Genomic DNA, 12,140 nt, shown 5'->3' on the forward strand with positions numbered 1-12,140 from the left:
ACAGTATCACACAGGAGAGGATTAGATACACAGCTCAGCAGACAGTATCACACAGGATAGGATTAGATACACAGCTCGGCAGACAGTATCACACAGGACAGGATTAGATACACAGCTCAGCAGGCAGTATCACACAGTATAGGATTAGATACACGGCTCAGCAGGCAGTATCACACAGGATAGGATTAGATACACGGCTCAGCAGGCAGTATCACACAGGATAGGATTAGATACACGGCTCAGCAGGCAGTATCACACAGGATAGGATTAGATACACGGCTCAGCAGACAGTATCACACAGGATAGGATTAGATACACGGCTCAGCAGACAGTATCACACAGGATAGGATTAGATACACGGCTCAGCAGACTGTATCACACAGGATAGGATTAGATACACGGCTCAGCAGACAGTATCACACAGGATAGGATTAGATACACGGCTCAGCAGACAGTATCACACAGGATAGGATTAGATACACGGCTCAGCAGACTGTATCACACAGGATAGGATTAGATACACAGCTCAGCAGACAGTATCACACAGGATAGGATTAGATACACAGCCCAGCAGGCAGTATCACACAGGATGGGATTAGATACACAGCCCAGCAGGCAGTATCACACAGGATGGGATTAGATACACAGCTCAGCAGACTGTATCACACAGGAGAGGATTAGATGCACAGCTCAGCAGGCAGTATTACACAGGATAGGATTAGATACACAGCTCAGCAGACAGTATTACACAGGATAGGATAAGATACACAGCTCAGCAGTCAGTATCACACAGGATAGGATTAGATACACAGCTCAGCAGACAGTATCACACATCAGAGGATTAGATACACAGCTCAGCGGCATGTCATGACGTGATTAGATACAGTGTATCAGCAGGCAGTATCACATGTGACAGGATTAGATACACCATGTTGATTGTGCGTTCTCTCCCTCCAGGGTGCCCTGGATAGGTGAAGATGGTGGTCTTGCACTTTTATTGCCCCTTCCTGGGGTCTGATGATTTGCTGCGCTTGTCTGGGTTGGAGAAGAGCGTGCAGAAGGAGCTGTGCTACAACGTCAGCTGGCCGGGTAAGGGCTCGCTGCCCCTCCTCGTCACTCACACTTTAATCTCTGCCCCGTCCTTGACCTTTTGTCTCCGGAGCCCTTCCTCATCCTCACATATTACACATGGGAACCTCTTACTCGAAGATCGGGCAGGTCTATGTGTGAGGGTGCTGCCGATCACCAGAGGTAAACACCTCCTTCACACATCCTCCTGTGAACCACAGATCTGCTGCCAGCACTCAATCCGTATGCTGTGTGTGAATGTGGCTCCATTGCACCTGAATGATCGGCAGTGATTGGCCATTGCCCTGTGCCTCGGCCCATGAAAGGGCCCCTTGTGACATGGCCCAGGTCATACATCATCAAACATCTAGTAGTTCTCTGATGGTGCCTCACATCTCATAGGTCACACGGTGTTCTCTCCATGGCCAGGAGAACCAGTAGGTCTTTTGCTCAATTCTAGACCTTGTACCCCCTGCAGGTGACTCTCCACCCACCTCTAGGCAGACAGACACCCTGCGATGGCTCTTCAGCTGCCCCTTTGACCCCCAGAGCATTTCGGACACAACTTTCCTTCACCCTGAACCATCAGACCTGCTGGTGGAGGTCGGACCTAGGTGAGTTCTGACCATCCTGTTCAGCCCTATGTCTTAGGCTACATGCACACGAACGCGGTTTGGTTCCGCATCCGAGCCTGCATTTTTTGCGGCACGGGTGCGGACCCATTCACTTCAGCTGGGGCCGCAAAAGATGCGGACAGCACTCCCTGTGCTGTCCGCATCCGTTGCTCCGTTCTGTAGCCCCGCAAAAAAACTAGAACATGTCCTATTCTTGTCCATTTTGCGGACAAGTTTAGGCATTGTTATAATGGATCCGCGAAAAAAAGCGGATGCCATACGGACGTCATCCGTTTTTTTTGCGGACCACAAAACGCATACGGTCGTGTGCATCTAGCCTTAGAGGAGAATCTCCTACTGACTGTTTCCTTTCAATTCTCATCTGTAGGTTGAATTTCTCCACAGCGTTTTCCACCAACGCCGTGTCCATCTGTCGTTCCATTGGCCTGACCAACATCGACAGGATAGAATGTTCCAAACGATATCTGATGAAGGTGCGAAGAGCTTCTCATCTTAGACAAACATTTCCTGTCCTGAAGTGTCCTGTGCTGGATCACCATGATTGTGAGGATCTGTGTGGGATCTTCATGGTCCATGTGAAGGACTCCCATGTATACAGTAGCACAGTGGTGACTTGGACCATGTCTCCTTGACCGTCCATGTCCTTCCAGTACGAGGACACGTTGGGTTCTCACCACTGATTTGCTATTGATTGAATATAAACCCATCAGTTTCAGAGAGAGCTGGAGGATGGAGAGAAGCAGAAACTGACGTCTTCTCTATATGACCGCATGACTGAATGCATCTACCCCGAACCGGTGAGAAGCTTTGAGATCTCTGTCCGGCCTGAGAAGGTGTATGAGGTGGACGTGATGGGACAAGGGAGAGGCGGCACTGGAAACAGCTAACACAGAGTTGGGTATGTGGCACCCAATCAAAAAGAAGACATTTTACACTGTGTTTTATCCTCTAGTAACATCCAGAGCTGCATTCACAATTCTGCCAGTTGCTTCATTAATGTCTTGTCACTGTGCTGAGTGACGCCCACCTACCAGCTTAGCTGAGCCTTGGTATCGCACTACGTTCTGGTGCATCATGAGAGATGTAGTTGTTTTTTTTGTGCATGATTCTATAGCACAGGGCTTGGTGTTAACATCTCCCTCACTGTAAAACATGATGCGTATAATCACTGAACCACCAGGGTGGTTACTCAGCTCTGGATGTGACTAGAGCAGAGAACCTGAGAGTTTTCAGACTCCTGACATCATTCACAGGTCTTGCTTTCGACTCTTGGGACCTGGATTATTACACCGCTCTTTTCCAGCGCGTGGGCCGCAATCCGAGCAGCGTTGAGTGCTTTGACTTAGCGCAGTCTAACAGGTCGGTGTCTGGGTTTTGACTGGGACTGTCTTTTTCAGAGACTGTTCTGAGTAATGATGCTCTCTGTTATCCAGTGAACACAGCCGCCATTGGTTCTTCAAGGGCAGGCTTCTAGTGGATGGGCAGGAGAAGCCGCACTCGCTCTTTGACCTGATCATGAAGACTCAGGACACCAGTAACCAGAACAACGTCATCAAGTTCTGTGACAACAGCAGGTTTGTGTCACCCCTCCAAAAAAACTCTGAGTCGTCTGACCAAAACTGACCTTCTCCGATGCCTTCTCTTTCCAGTGCAATCCAGGGGAAGGAAGTGACCAGCCTGATTCCTACCGATCCCTCCTGCCCTGGACCCTACAAACTGACAAGCTCCACCCGACACCTCATCTTTACCGCCGAGACCCATAACTTCCCTACAGGTGAGCACAGGCCTGGGGTGTTTCTGGATGGTGTATGCTTTGAGCATGGTTGTTTCTTCTTCTAAAGTTCTTTTCTTCCATCTCTTACAGGCGTAGCACCGTTTAGTGGTGCCACTACTGGCACAGGTGGTCGTATTCGGGATGTACAGAGCACTGGGAAGGGAGCCCATGTCATAGCAGGCACTGCTGGCTACTGTTTTGGAAATCTTCACATTCCAGGTATCCAGGAGATGCATGACTTGTCTCTTCTTCTCTCTAAGATCATGTTCTTCATGTCTGTACCTCATGGATCCTTCTGTCCAACAAGTCTGTGTTTATGTGCAGGATATTCTCTTCCATGGGAGGACGCTTCTTACAAATATCCCGTCCAGTTTGCCCGGCCTCTGGAGGTAGCCATCGAAGCCAGTAATGGAGCCTCAGATTATGGCAACAAGTTTGGAGAGCCGGTGCTGGCAGGTGAGGAGTTGACGACATCGATTTCCTTCCAACTATTCCAAGTTTCTGAAATTCATTGAGGAAGGATAGAATACTTGGTGTTCTGCGGTCTGGTGGATCGGCCGCTATTCTTTCCTCCTCGTTATTGTTGAGGTCTTCTTCAGCAGTTGATGCTGATATTAATAATCCCTTCTCTTAATGGTAACAGGATTCGCTCGTTCATTTGGCCTTCGCCTGCCCTCCGGGGAGAGAAGGGAGTGGGTGAAGCCCATCATGTTCAGCGGAGGTATTGGATCTATGGAAGACATTCATCGGACCAAAGAGGCTCCAGAACCAGGTAAGACTAATGGAAGCCTCTTGTGGACCCGTGAGATGAATCTTCTCTGAGGATGATGCGTATTTTGGAATAAATGGGTGGTTTGTGGTGGAAGGGTAGATCTCGATGCCTCAGGGATGTCTCTTTCCCTCAGACATGCACGTTGTGAAGATTGGGGGTCCCATCTATCGGATTGGAGTGGGTGGAGGGGCTGCTTCTTCTATTCAAGTAAGTATCTGTTCTGAAATGTATCAGCTTGATCATCGCGTTTGTATCAGATCATGATTTAGTTCTGGGGGTCAACAGGTTCAGGGGGACAACGCCAGTGAACTGGACTTTGGAGCAGTGCAACGAGGGGATGCAGAGATGGAGCAGAGGATGAACAGAGCCGTGCGTGCCTGTGTGGAGCGAGGGGACCGGAATCCGATCTGTAGTATTCACGACCAGGGGGCTGGTGGGAACGGTGAGAGCTGATCGCTGCGTTGTCAGCTCCTCCCATTGAGATCTATGGATCTGACTTTGGTTATGGCATCTGTCTTGACACTTGTCCTCTGCAGGTAATGTACTTAAGGAGCTGAGTGAGCCTCAAGGTGCCGTCATCTATACGAAGAGCTTTCAGGTATGAGACCTTTGCATCTTCTGGTTGCACCATCTCCCTCATCTCCTGGAATAAATCCAGCTCATTCTTTTCCCTTAATGGTCTTGTATCATCTTCAGTTAGGAGACCCCACATTGAGCGTCCTGGAGATTTGGGGGGCAGAGTACCAGGAATCCAACGCTTTGCTCATCCGTCCAAAAGATGCCGATTTCCTGCGCTCAGTGTGTCGAAGAGAGAGGTCTCCGGTGGACTTTGTGGGTAAAATCACAGGAGATGGCCGGGTAAGACCCTCAGTCTACTGATTCAGGTCACTTTTATTTGCAGTGTTGGATCACTTCCCCTGAATTGTACGTTCTACCTGGAAATCCTGGGGTTGCCATTTGTGTGTCCATGTCTTTTATTTTGGTCTCTTAAAAATGTCCGCCGTTGGTCAACGTCGCTTTCCTGCATTGCTATCTATAGTCTTGTGTTCCTCTGACTGTGTCAGTCTTCACTGTATTTCTAGAATTCTGTTTATTTACAGGGACGCTCAGGATGAACCGCACCATAAGTTCCCCCAGATGAGGAAACATTTTAATTTGTAGATTATTTTTCTCTCGTATGAGATCACTGATCCTCGTTGACTTTTTCTGTGTAGATTGTGTTGGTGAATGGGAGCGAGAACGATCCCGATCCTGATCGCAGTGACCGAAATTGTGTTCCAGTGGATCTGGAGCTGGAGTGGGTCCTGGGGAAGATGCCTCATAAGGTAGAGCTCCTAGTCTTGTCCTAGTATATCCAGACTTCATGGTTTTGATGACCCTCTCCTTACTGTATCTTCTATGACTTTTCTTCTACAGGAATTTAAGTTGAATCGAGTTACTCCTGAACTCAAGACGTTGACCCTTCCCAAAAATCTGAGCATCAGGCAAGCCCTGGAACGCGTTCTGAGACTACCGTCTGTGGCGAGCAAACGATACCTGACCAACAAGGTGGCCTTCTACTCTGAATGTCCATGCCGGGGCTTCTGGTGTCTTCACATGGATTTGCAGTAACACAGAGCCTTCCCTCCATCTGCAGGTGGATCGCTCGGTCACCGGTCTTGTGGCCCAGCAGCAGTGTGTGGGGCCGCTTCACACCCCCTTGGCTGACGTAGCTGTCATCTCGCTGTCCTACACGGACACTGTAGGTGGAGCTACGGCTATCGGGGAGCAGCCAATTAAAGGTCTCTTGGATCCGGCAGCAGGTGCCCGGATGGCAGTGGGCGAAGCTCTTACAAACCTGGTGTTTGCCTTAGTGACCGACCTGAAGGTAATTTAATGAATTGATGCAATGATGATGTCATCGCTCAGTGTCACTGGAGCAGGGAGTAGACCACTTGGAGTGGAAGGCCGCCATGTTGGCATCCACAGCTGTTGGCTACTGTCCACTCCTGATCACAGTGATTGTAGCCCCTCAAGTCGTCTTTCTCTCTCTGGTAGGATGTGAAGTGCAGCGGTAACTGGATGTGGGCGGCTAAACTTCCCGGTGAAGGTGCTGCGCTGTACGATGCATGTGTGGCCATGTGTGATGTCATGGCGCAGGTCGGTATTGCTGTGGACGGAGGGAAGGACTCTCTCAGCATGGCTGCAAGAGTTGAGACAGAGACTGTGAAGGCCCCAGGTGAGTGGATGTCCAGTGTCCTCCAGGTTCCTGTCTCTGTCCTTCAGTCTAATGCTGTCTCTGTTTTTCAGGGTCTCTGGTCATCTCCGTGTATGCTGTGTGCCCCGATATCACGGCCACCATCACACCAGACCTGAAGAACCCTGGAGAGAAGGGTAAGGGCCTCCATGATTGTGGTGCAGTACGCAGCATGTGTTAGGGAGGATGAATAGTGACCTGATATCTGCTCTGACCCTCAGGCGTCCTCCTCTATGTGCCCCTCAACCCCGGGAAGCATCGTCTGGGTGGCAGCGCCTTGGCTCAGTGCTATTCACAGCTCGGGCAGCACCCACCTGACCTGGACGACCCCCAGACCTTGGTCTCCTGCTTCAGGGTCACTCAGCAGCTCCTCAAAGGTGAGACTGTTCTGTGTGTCCTCTGCATCTCCCACAATGCTCCGCAGCGTTCTGTGCAGACACTGGACCAGCAGGACGTGCAGTACTGTGAGGTTGAGACTCAGGACACGATTGCACATGTGTAACTCTCCTGTCGTCTTCCACAGAGCGCGCGCTGAGCGCGGGCCACGACGTGAGCGACGGCGGTCTCATTACTTGTCTCCTGGAGATGGCGTTCGCTGGGAACTGCGGGCTGGACGTGGAGCTTTCCTCCCCGGACGTCAGTGGTAAGTTCTGCGACGTGGCTCTCACTTTGTCATCGGTGTCCAGGCGTCTTCACATCTCCTTCTTGTTTCTCAGCTCTGGATCTGCTCTTCTCCGAGGAGTTGGGGCTCATTCTAGAAGTCCCTGAGACGTCACATGAGCGGGTTATAGAGCGGTATCGGGCATCGGGGCTCCAGTGCATGAGACTAGGACGTACGCAGGGACGGGGCCCCGCCTCTGTGGTAAGTCTCACGGCCCTGCATTACGTCCCCTGGCTTTAAAGGGATATGAACCAGTGGTTTAAAGGTACAGGACCTATGGTGGACACCCATAGGACACCAGTGCCGCTGATCTGCTGGTTTTGCCTTTCCCCTTTAAAGTCCCCTCCTCTTAAAGGAGACATATATTTTATTTTATTTTTTTCCTAGGTCAGAATTCGTGTAAATGAGGAGGAGGTTCTGTGCGATCAAGTAGGGAGGCTGCGCGCGCTGTGGGAGGAGACAAGCTTCCAGCTGGAACGGCTGCAGGCCAGCCCAAGCTGTGTGTCACTGGAGGAGGCGGGGCTCCTTAAGAGGGAGGGGCCTAACTACCAGCTGACCTTCAACCCGTCTGAGAAGCCTCCTGTGCCGCCTATGATAGGTACAGTAGTGAAGGATGATGGTGGTTATGCTGGGTGGGTGTATGTGATGCTATAACCGGCCATGTGTATAACCCCCCACAGGCTCCGCCCAGCCGCGTGTCGCTGTGGTGCGGGAAGAGGGCAGTAATGGCGACAGAGAGATGGCGACTGCGCTGCTGATGGTCGGGTTTGAGGTAACGTTGTTGTCCTGTTGCTCCCTGATAGCAAATCCTTTACTATAGTATCTTATGCTCCAGTCACATCAAAAGCTGCAGTTCATGTTGGCCCTCAGGTGGCAGGAGCGGTGCATCATGGGATCTGACAACCTGACACCGCCTCACAGAAGATGAGCTGTTCTTATCAACAGGAAATATGAGATGTAACTACTCCCATCATCCTGTGTCCTGCTCTCCAGGTCTGGGATGTTACCATGGAAGATCTCCTGACCGGAGGAACCGCCCTGGACGTCTTCAGGGGCCTAATATTTGTGGGAGGATTCAGCTATGCAGATGTCCTGGGCTCTGCGAAAGGTAAGTGATCACAGGACATGAAAAAACCAGAGTAGAAATACTAGAATACCGTCCCCCGGTGGATGAAAACTGGTCATACACCGGAGGCAGTATTCTAGTACTGCAAAGAAAAAAGGGGTCAGGTGCACATCACCATGGCTGAAAACATCGGGAAAAAATACAATGCAACAGCAATCTGCAAACCCAATAAAGTACAAAAAGTATTCGTATGCTAATGCTGCGCTTAATAAATACATCTGGGATTCTTGGCAAATACATTTTGTACAAAATCATTTGGGTCTGTCTGCCACACGGATCATTCCCGCAGAGGGTTGGCACAGTGTATTATACTTTTTCGGCAGTATTATAGTAGTTATATTCTTATACATAGGAGCAGTATTATAGTAGTTATATTCTTGTACATAGGAGGCAGTATTATAGTAGTTATATTCCTGTACATAGGAGCAGTATTATAGTAGTTATATTCCTGTACATAGGAGCAGTATTATAGCAGTTATATTCTTGTACATAGGAGCAGTATTATAGCAGTTATATTCTTGTATATAGGAGCAGTATTATAGTAGTTATATTCTTGTACATAGGAGGCAGTATTATAGTAGTTACATTCTTGTACATAGGAGCAGTATTATAGTAGTTATATTCCTGTACATAGGAGGCAGTATTATAGTAGTTATATTCTTGTACATAGGAGCAGTATTATAGCAGTTATATTCCTGTACATAGGAGCAGTATTATAGTAGTTATATTCGTGTACATAGGAGCAGTATTATAGTAGTTATAGTCTTGTACATAGGAGGCAGTATTATAGTAGTTATATTCTTGTACATAGGAGGCAGTATTATAGTAGTTATATTCTTGTACATAGGATCAGTATTATAGTAGTTATATTCTTGTACATAGGAGCAGTATTATAGTAGTTATATTCTTGTACATAGGAGGCAGTATTATAGTAGTTATATTCCTGTACATAGGAGCAGTATTATAGTAGTTATATTCCTGTACATAGGAGCAGTATTATAGCAGTTATATTCTTGTACATAGGAGCAGTATTATAGCAGTTATATTCTTGTATATAGGAGCAGTATTATAGTAGTTATATTCTTGTACATAGGAGGCAGTATTATAGTAGTTATATTCTTGTACATAGGAGCAGTATTATAGCAGTTATATTCTTGTACATAGGAGCAGTATTATAGTAGTTATATTCTTGTACATAGGAGCAGTATTATAGCAGTTATATTCTTGTACATAGGAAGCAGTATTATAGTAGTTATATTCTTGTACATAGGAGCAGTATTATAGTAGTTATATTCTTGTACATAGGAGCAGTATTATAGTAGTTATATTCTTGTACATAGGAGCAGTATTATAGTAGTTATATTCTTGTACATAGGAGCAGTATTATAGTAGTTATATTCCTGTACATAGGAGCAGTATTATAGCAGTTATATTCTTGTACATAGGAAGCAGTATTATAGTAGTTATATTCTTGTACATAGGAGCAGTATTATAGTAGTTATATTCTTGTACATAGGAGCAGTATTATAGTAGTTATATTCTTGTACATAGGAGCAGTATTATAGTAGTTATATTCTTGTACATAGGAGCAGTATTATAGTAGTTATATTCCTGTACATAGGAGCAGTATTATAGCAGTTATATTCTTGTACATAGGAAGCAGTATTATAGTAGTTATATTCTTGTACATAGGAGCAGTATTATAGTAGTTATATTCTTGTACATAGGAGCAGTATTATAGTAGTTATATTCCTGTACATAGGAGCAGTATTATAGCAGTTATATTCTTGTACATAGAAAGCAGTATTATAGTAGTTATATTCTTGTACATAGGAGCAGTATTATAGTAGTTATATTCTTGTACATAGGAGCAGTATTATAGTAGTTATATTCTTGTACATATGAAGCAGTATTATAGCAGTTATATTTGTCTGTATTGAGTATATTATTCTTCTGGTCTTGTATGTGATTGTGATTCTTTGTGTCGTAGGTTGGGCAGCGTCTGTAAAGTTTAACGCTGGAGTTCGTGAACAGTTTGAATCTTTCCGCTGTCGCTCTGACACCTTCAGCCTGGGAATCTGTAATGGATGCCAGTTGATGGCGCTCCTGGGTTGGGTAGGAGCGGAGGACCCAGCAGGTGAGCTATCCCGAGGTCAGTTGTTCGGCTGCTTCTATTTAGTGTCGCCATTCTTACTACTTTTCTATCCTGCAGGAGAACGTCCCACACAAGGAGTTCTTCTGAGCCACAACCTCTCAGGAAGGTTTGAATCTCGCTTTGTCACGGTGAAAATTGAGGAAAGTCCATGTGTTCTGCTGCAGGGGATGGCCGGGTCATCGTTTGGGGTGTGGGTGGCACATGGAGAAGGTAAGTGTTCCTTCTGTATGTCTTCTGATGTTCTGACTATGAAGCGTTGTACAGGGCACAGAAGATCTGAGTGACCTTCTAGGCAGCCAGGACAACTGGGACCATTGACAATCTCCCAGACTAGTGAAACGTGCAGAACCAGTAGGTTAATGGAGAGTCTGGACACACACAGTGGTTCTGCCCATTTTGGGGTTGTGTATTGTCGCCACCCTGCTCTTCTAGAGGTAGTAACGAGAAGTAATAGCAGAATGCACATTATCAAGGAGACGACCCCAATACATTTCTGATTCCACTATTTTTCTTCCAGGTCTGATGAGATTCCGGTCTGAGAAGGTTCGTGATCACGTGACCTCCCATCGTCTGGCCCCCCTGCGCTACGTGAATGACCAAAATGCTCCCACTGAGGAGTACCCCATGAATCCTAACGGTTCCCCTCTAGGGATTGCCGGACTTTGCTCGGAGGATGGACGCCATCTGGCGATGATGCCGCACCCGGAGCGTTCTGTCCTGAAGTGGCAGTGGCCCTGGATGCCTGAGGACTGGAGGATGACTCTGGGTGTGTCCCCATGGATGCGTCTCTTTCAGAATAGTTACAGCTGGTGCCTGAAGAGCGCGCTGCGGGAATGATCAGCTGAGAGTGGAGCGGGATCTGCAGCCGCAGAATCGCTGCTTATTCAGATTGTCACCGTAGATGGATTGTCCTCTCTCCACATTGCATCTGATGTAGAGTAACCCTTTAACCCCCAGGAAAAGGTCACTTAATGTTTCCAGGCCTAGAGACGTCCTAGAATGTGATACGTTCCAGAGAATCTCATGTTATTGCTGTTGTACCCTCTCTCCACCACTAGAGGGCAGGTCCACAGTCTGAGCGACACGGGAGCAGGTTCCACCTTGTATATTGGGGGTGTATGGCACAGCTCACTGTTTGGGGGAGGAGGTGGGCCGGAGGAACCTTTTAGTCAATTCTTGGGGGCAGGGACCTTGACAGCATGGGTAAGATTAAGGGTACTTTCACACTTGCGGCAGGACGGATCCGACAGGCTGTTCACCATGTCGGATCCATCTTGAAAGGCCACTGGACTAAAATTACTGCATGTCAGGCTTTTTAGTCCGGCGGCTTTCGCCGTGCTGCGCCGGAGCTCCGCCCCCGTCCCCATTATAGTCAATGGGGACGGAGCGGCGGTCCGGCGGCACGCGAAATAGCCGCAGGACGGATCCGACATGGTGAACAGCCTGTCGGATCCGTCCTGCCGCAAGTGTGAAAGTACCCTTAGATCATGGAGGATTTTTTATATATATATATTACTCACAAAAAGTTTTGGCCATTTGGCTTTCAGGTGAAATTTATGGAAGGCAAATAAAATCCCGGCTCCAATGATATTATATGATGCAACTTGGGCATTAAGTAGAAGCAGCAATGGTGATTTCCTCATCTCAAAGAATCTGACATAAAAGCTAACACCAGTGCTGGGTACACCGCCACAAAAATGTCAGTGTCTCAGG

At 47.7% G+C, this 12,140-nt stretch overlaps 1 protein-coding gene across 1 annotated transcript in view; it reads left to right on the forward strand.

Moving 5' to 3' along the window:
• Positions 1 to 11,754, forward strand: part of PFAS (phosphoribosylformylglycinamidine synthase) — a 26,376-nt gene extending 14,622 nt beyond the window's left edge. Inside the window, 29 exon segments of the mRNA XM_044303322.1 lie at positions 958 to 1,089; positions 1,547 to 1,682; positions 2,071 to 2,176; positions 2,414 to 2,569; positions 2,571 to 2,601; positions 2,957 to 3,062; positions 3,137 to 3,277; positions 3,353 to 3,477; positions 3,568 to 3,696; positions 3,802 to 3,933; positions 4,121 to 4,249; positions 4,383 to 4,456; positions 4,535 to 4,691; positions 4,786 to 4,847; positions 4,946 to 5,107; positions 5,464 to 5,574; positions 5,666 to 5,797; positions 5,886 to 6,116; positions 6,287 to 6,467; positions 6,539 to 6,622; positions 6,707 to 6,862; positions 7,009 to 7,128; positions 7,202 to 7,347; positions 7,534 to 7,744; positions 7,827 to 7,918; positions 8,140 to 8,254; positions 10,263 to 10,409; positions 10,485 to 10,637; positions 10,945 to 11,754. Of these exon segments, the coding sequence (XP_044159257.1) occupies positions 978 to 1,089; positions 1,547 to 1,682; positions 2,071 to 2,176; positions 2,414 to 2,569; positions 2,571 to 2,601; positions 2,957 to 3,062; positions 3,137 to 3,277; positions 3,353 to 3,477; positions 3,568 to 3,696; positions 3,802 to 3,933; positions 4,121 to 4,249; positions 4,383 to 4,456; positions 4,535 to 4,691; positions 4,786 to 4,847; positions 4,946 to 5,107; positions 5,464 to 5,574; positions 5,666 to 5,797; positions 5,886 to 6,116; positions 6,287 to 6,467; positions 6,539 to 6,622; positions 6,707 to 6,862; positions 7,009 to 7,128; positions 7,202 to 7,347; positions 7,534 to 7,744; positions 7,827 to 7,918; positions 8,140 to 8,254; positions 10,263 to 10,409; positions 10,485 to 10,637; positions 10,945 to 11,264 (3,957 nt within the window). The 5' untranslated portion in view covers positions 958 to 977 and the 3' untranslated portion in view covers positions 11,265 to 11,754.
• The last annotated feature ends 386 nt before the right edge of the window (positions 11,755 to 12,140 follow it).

The sequence above is a fragment of the Bufo gargarizans genome, chromosome 8, assembly GCF_014858855.1.
Source record: "Bufo gargarizans isolate SCDJY-AF-19 chromosome 8, ASM1485885v1, whole genome shotgun sequence".
Classification (NCBI taxonomy): Eukaryota; Metazoa; Chordata; class Amphibia; order Anura; family Bufonidae; genus Bufo; species Bufo gargarizans.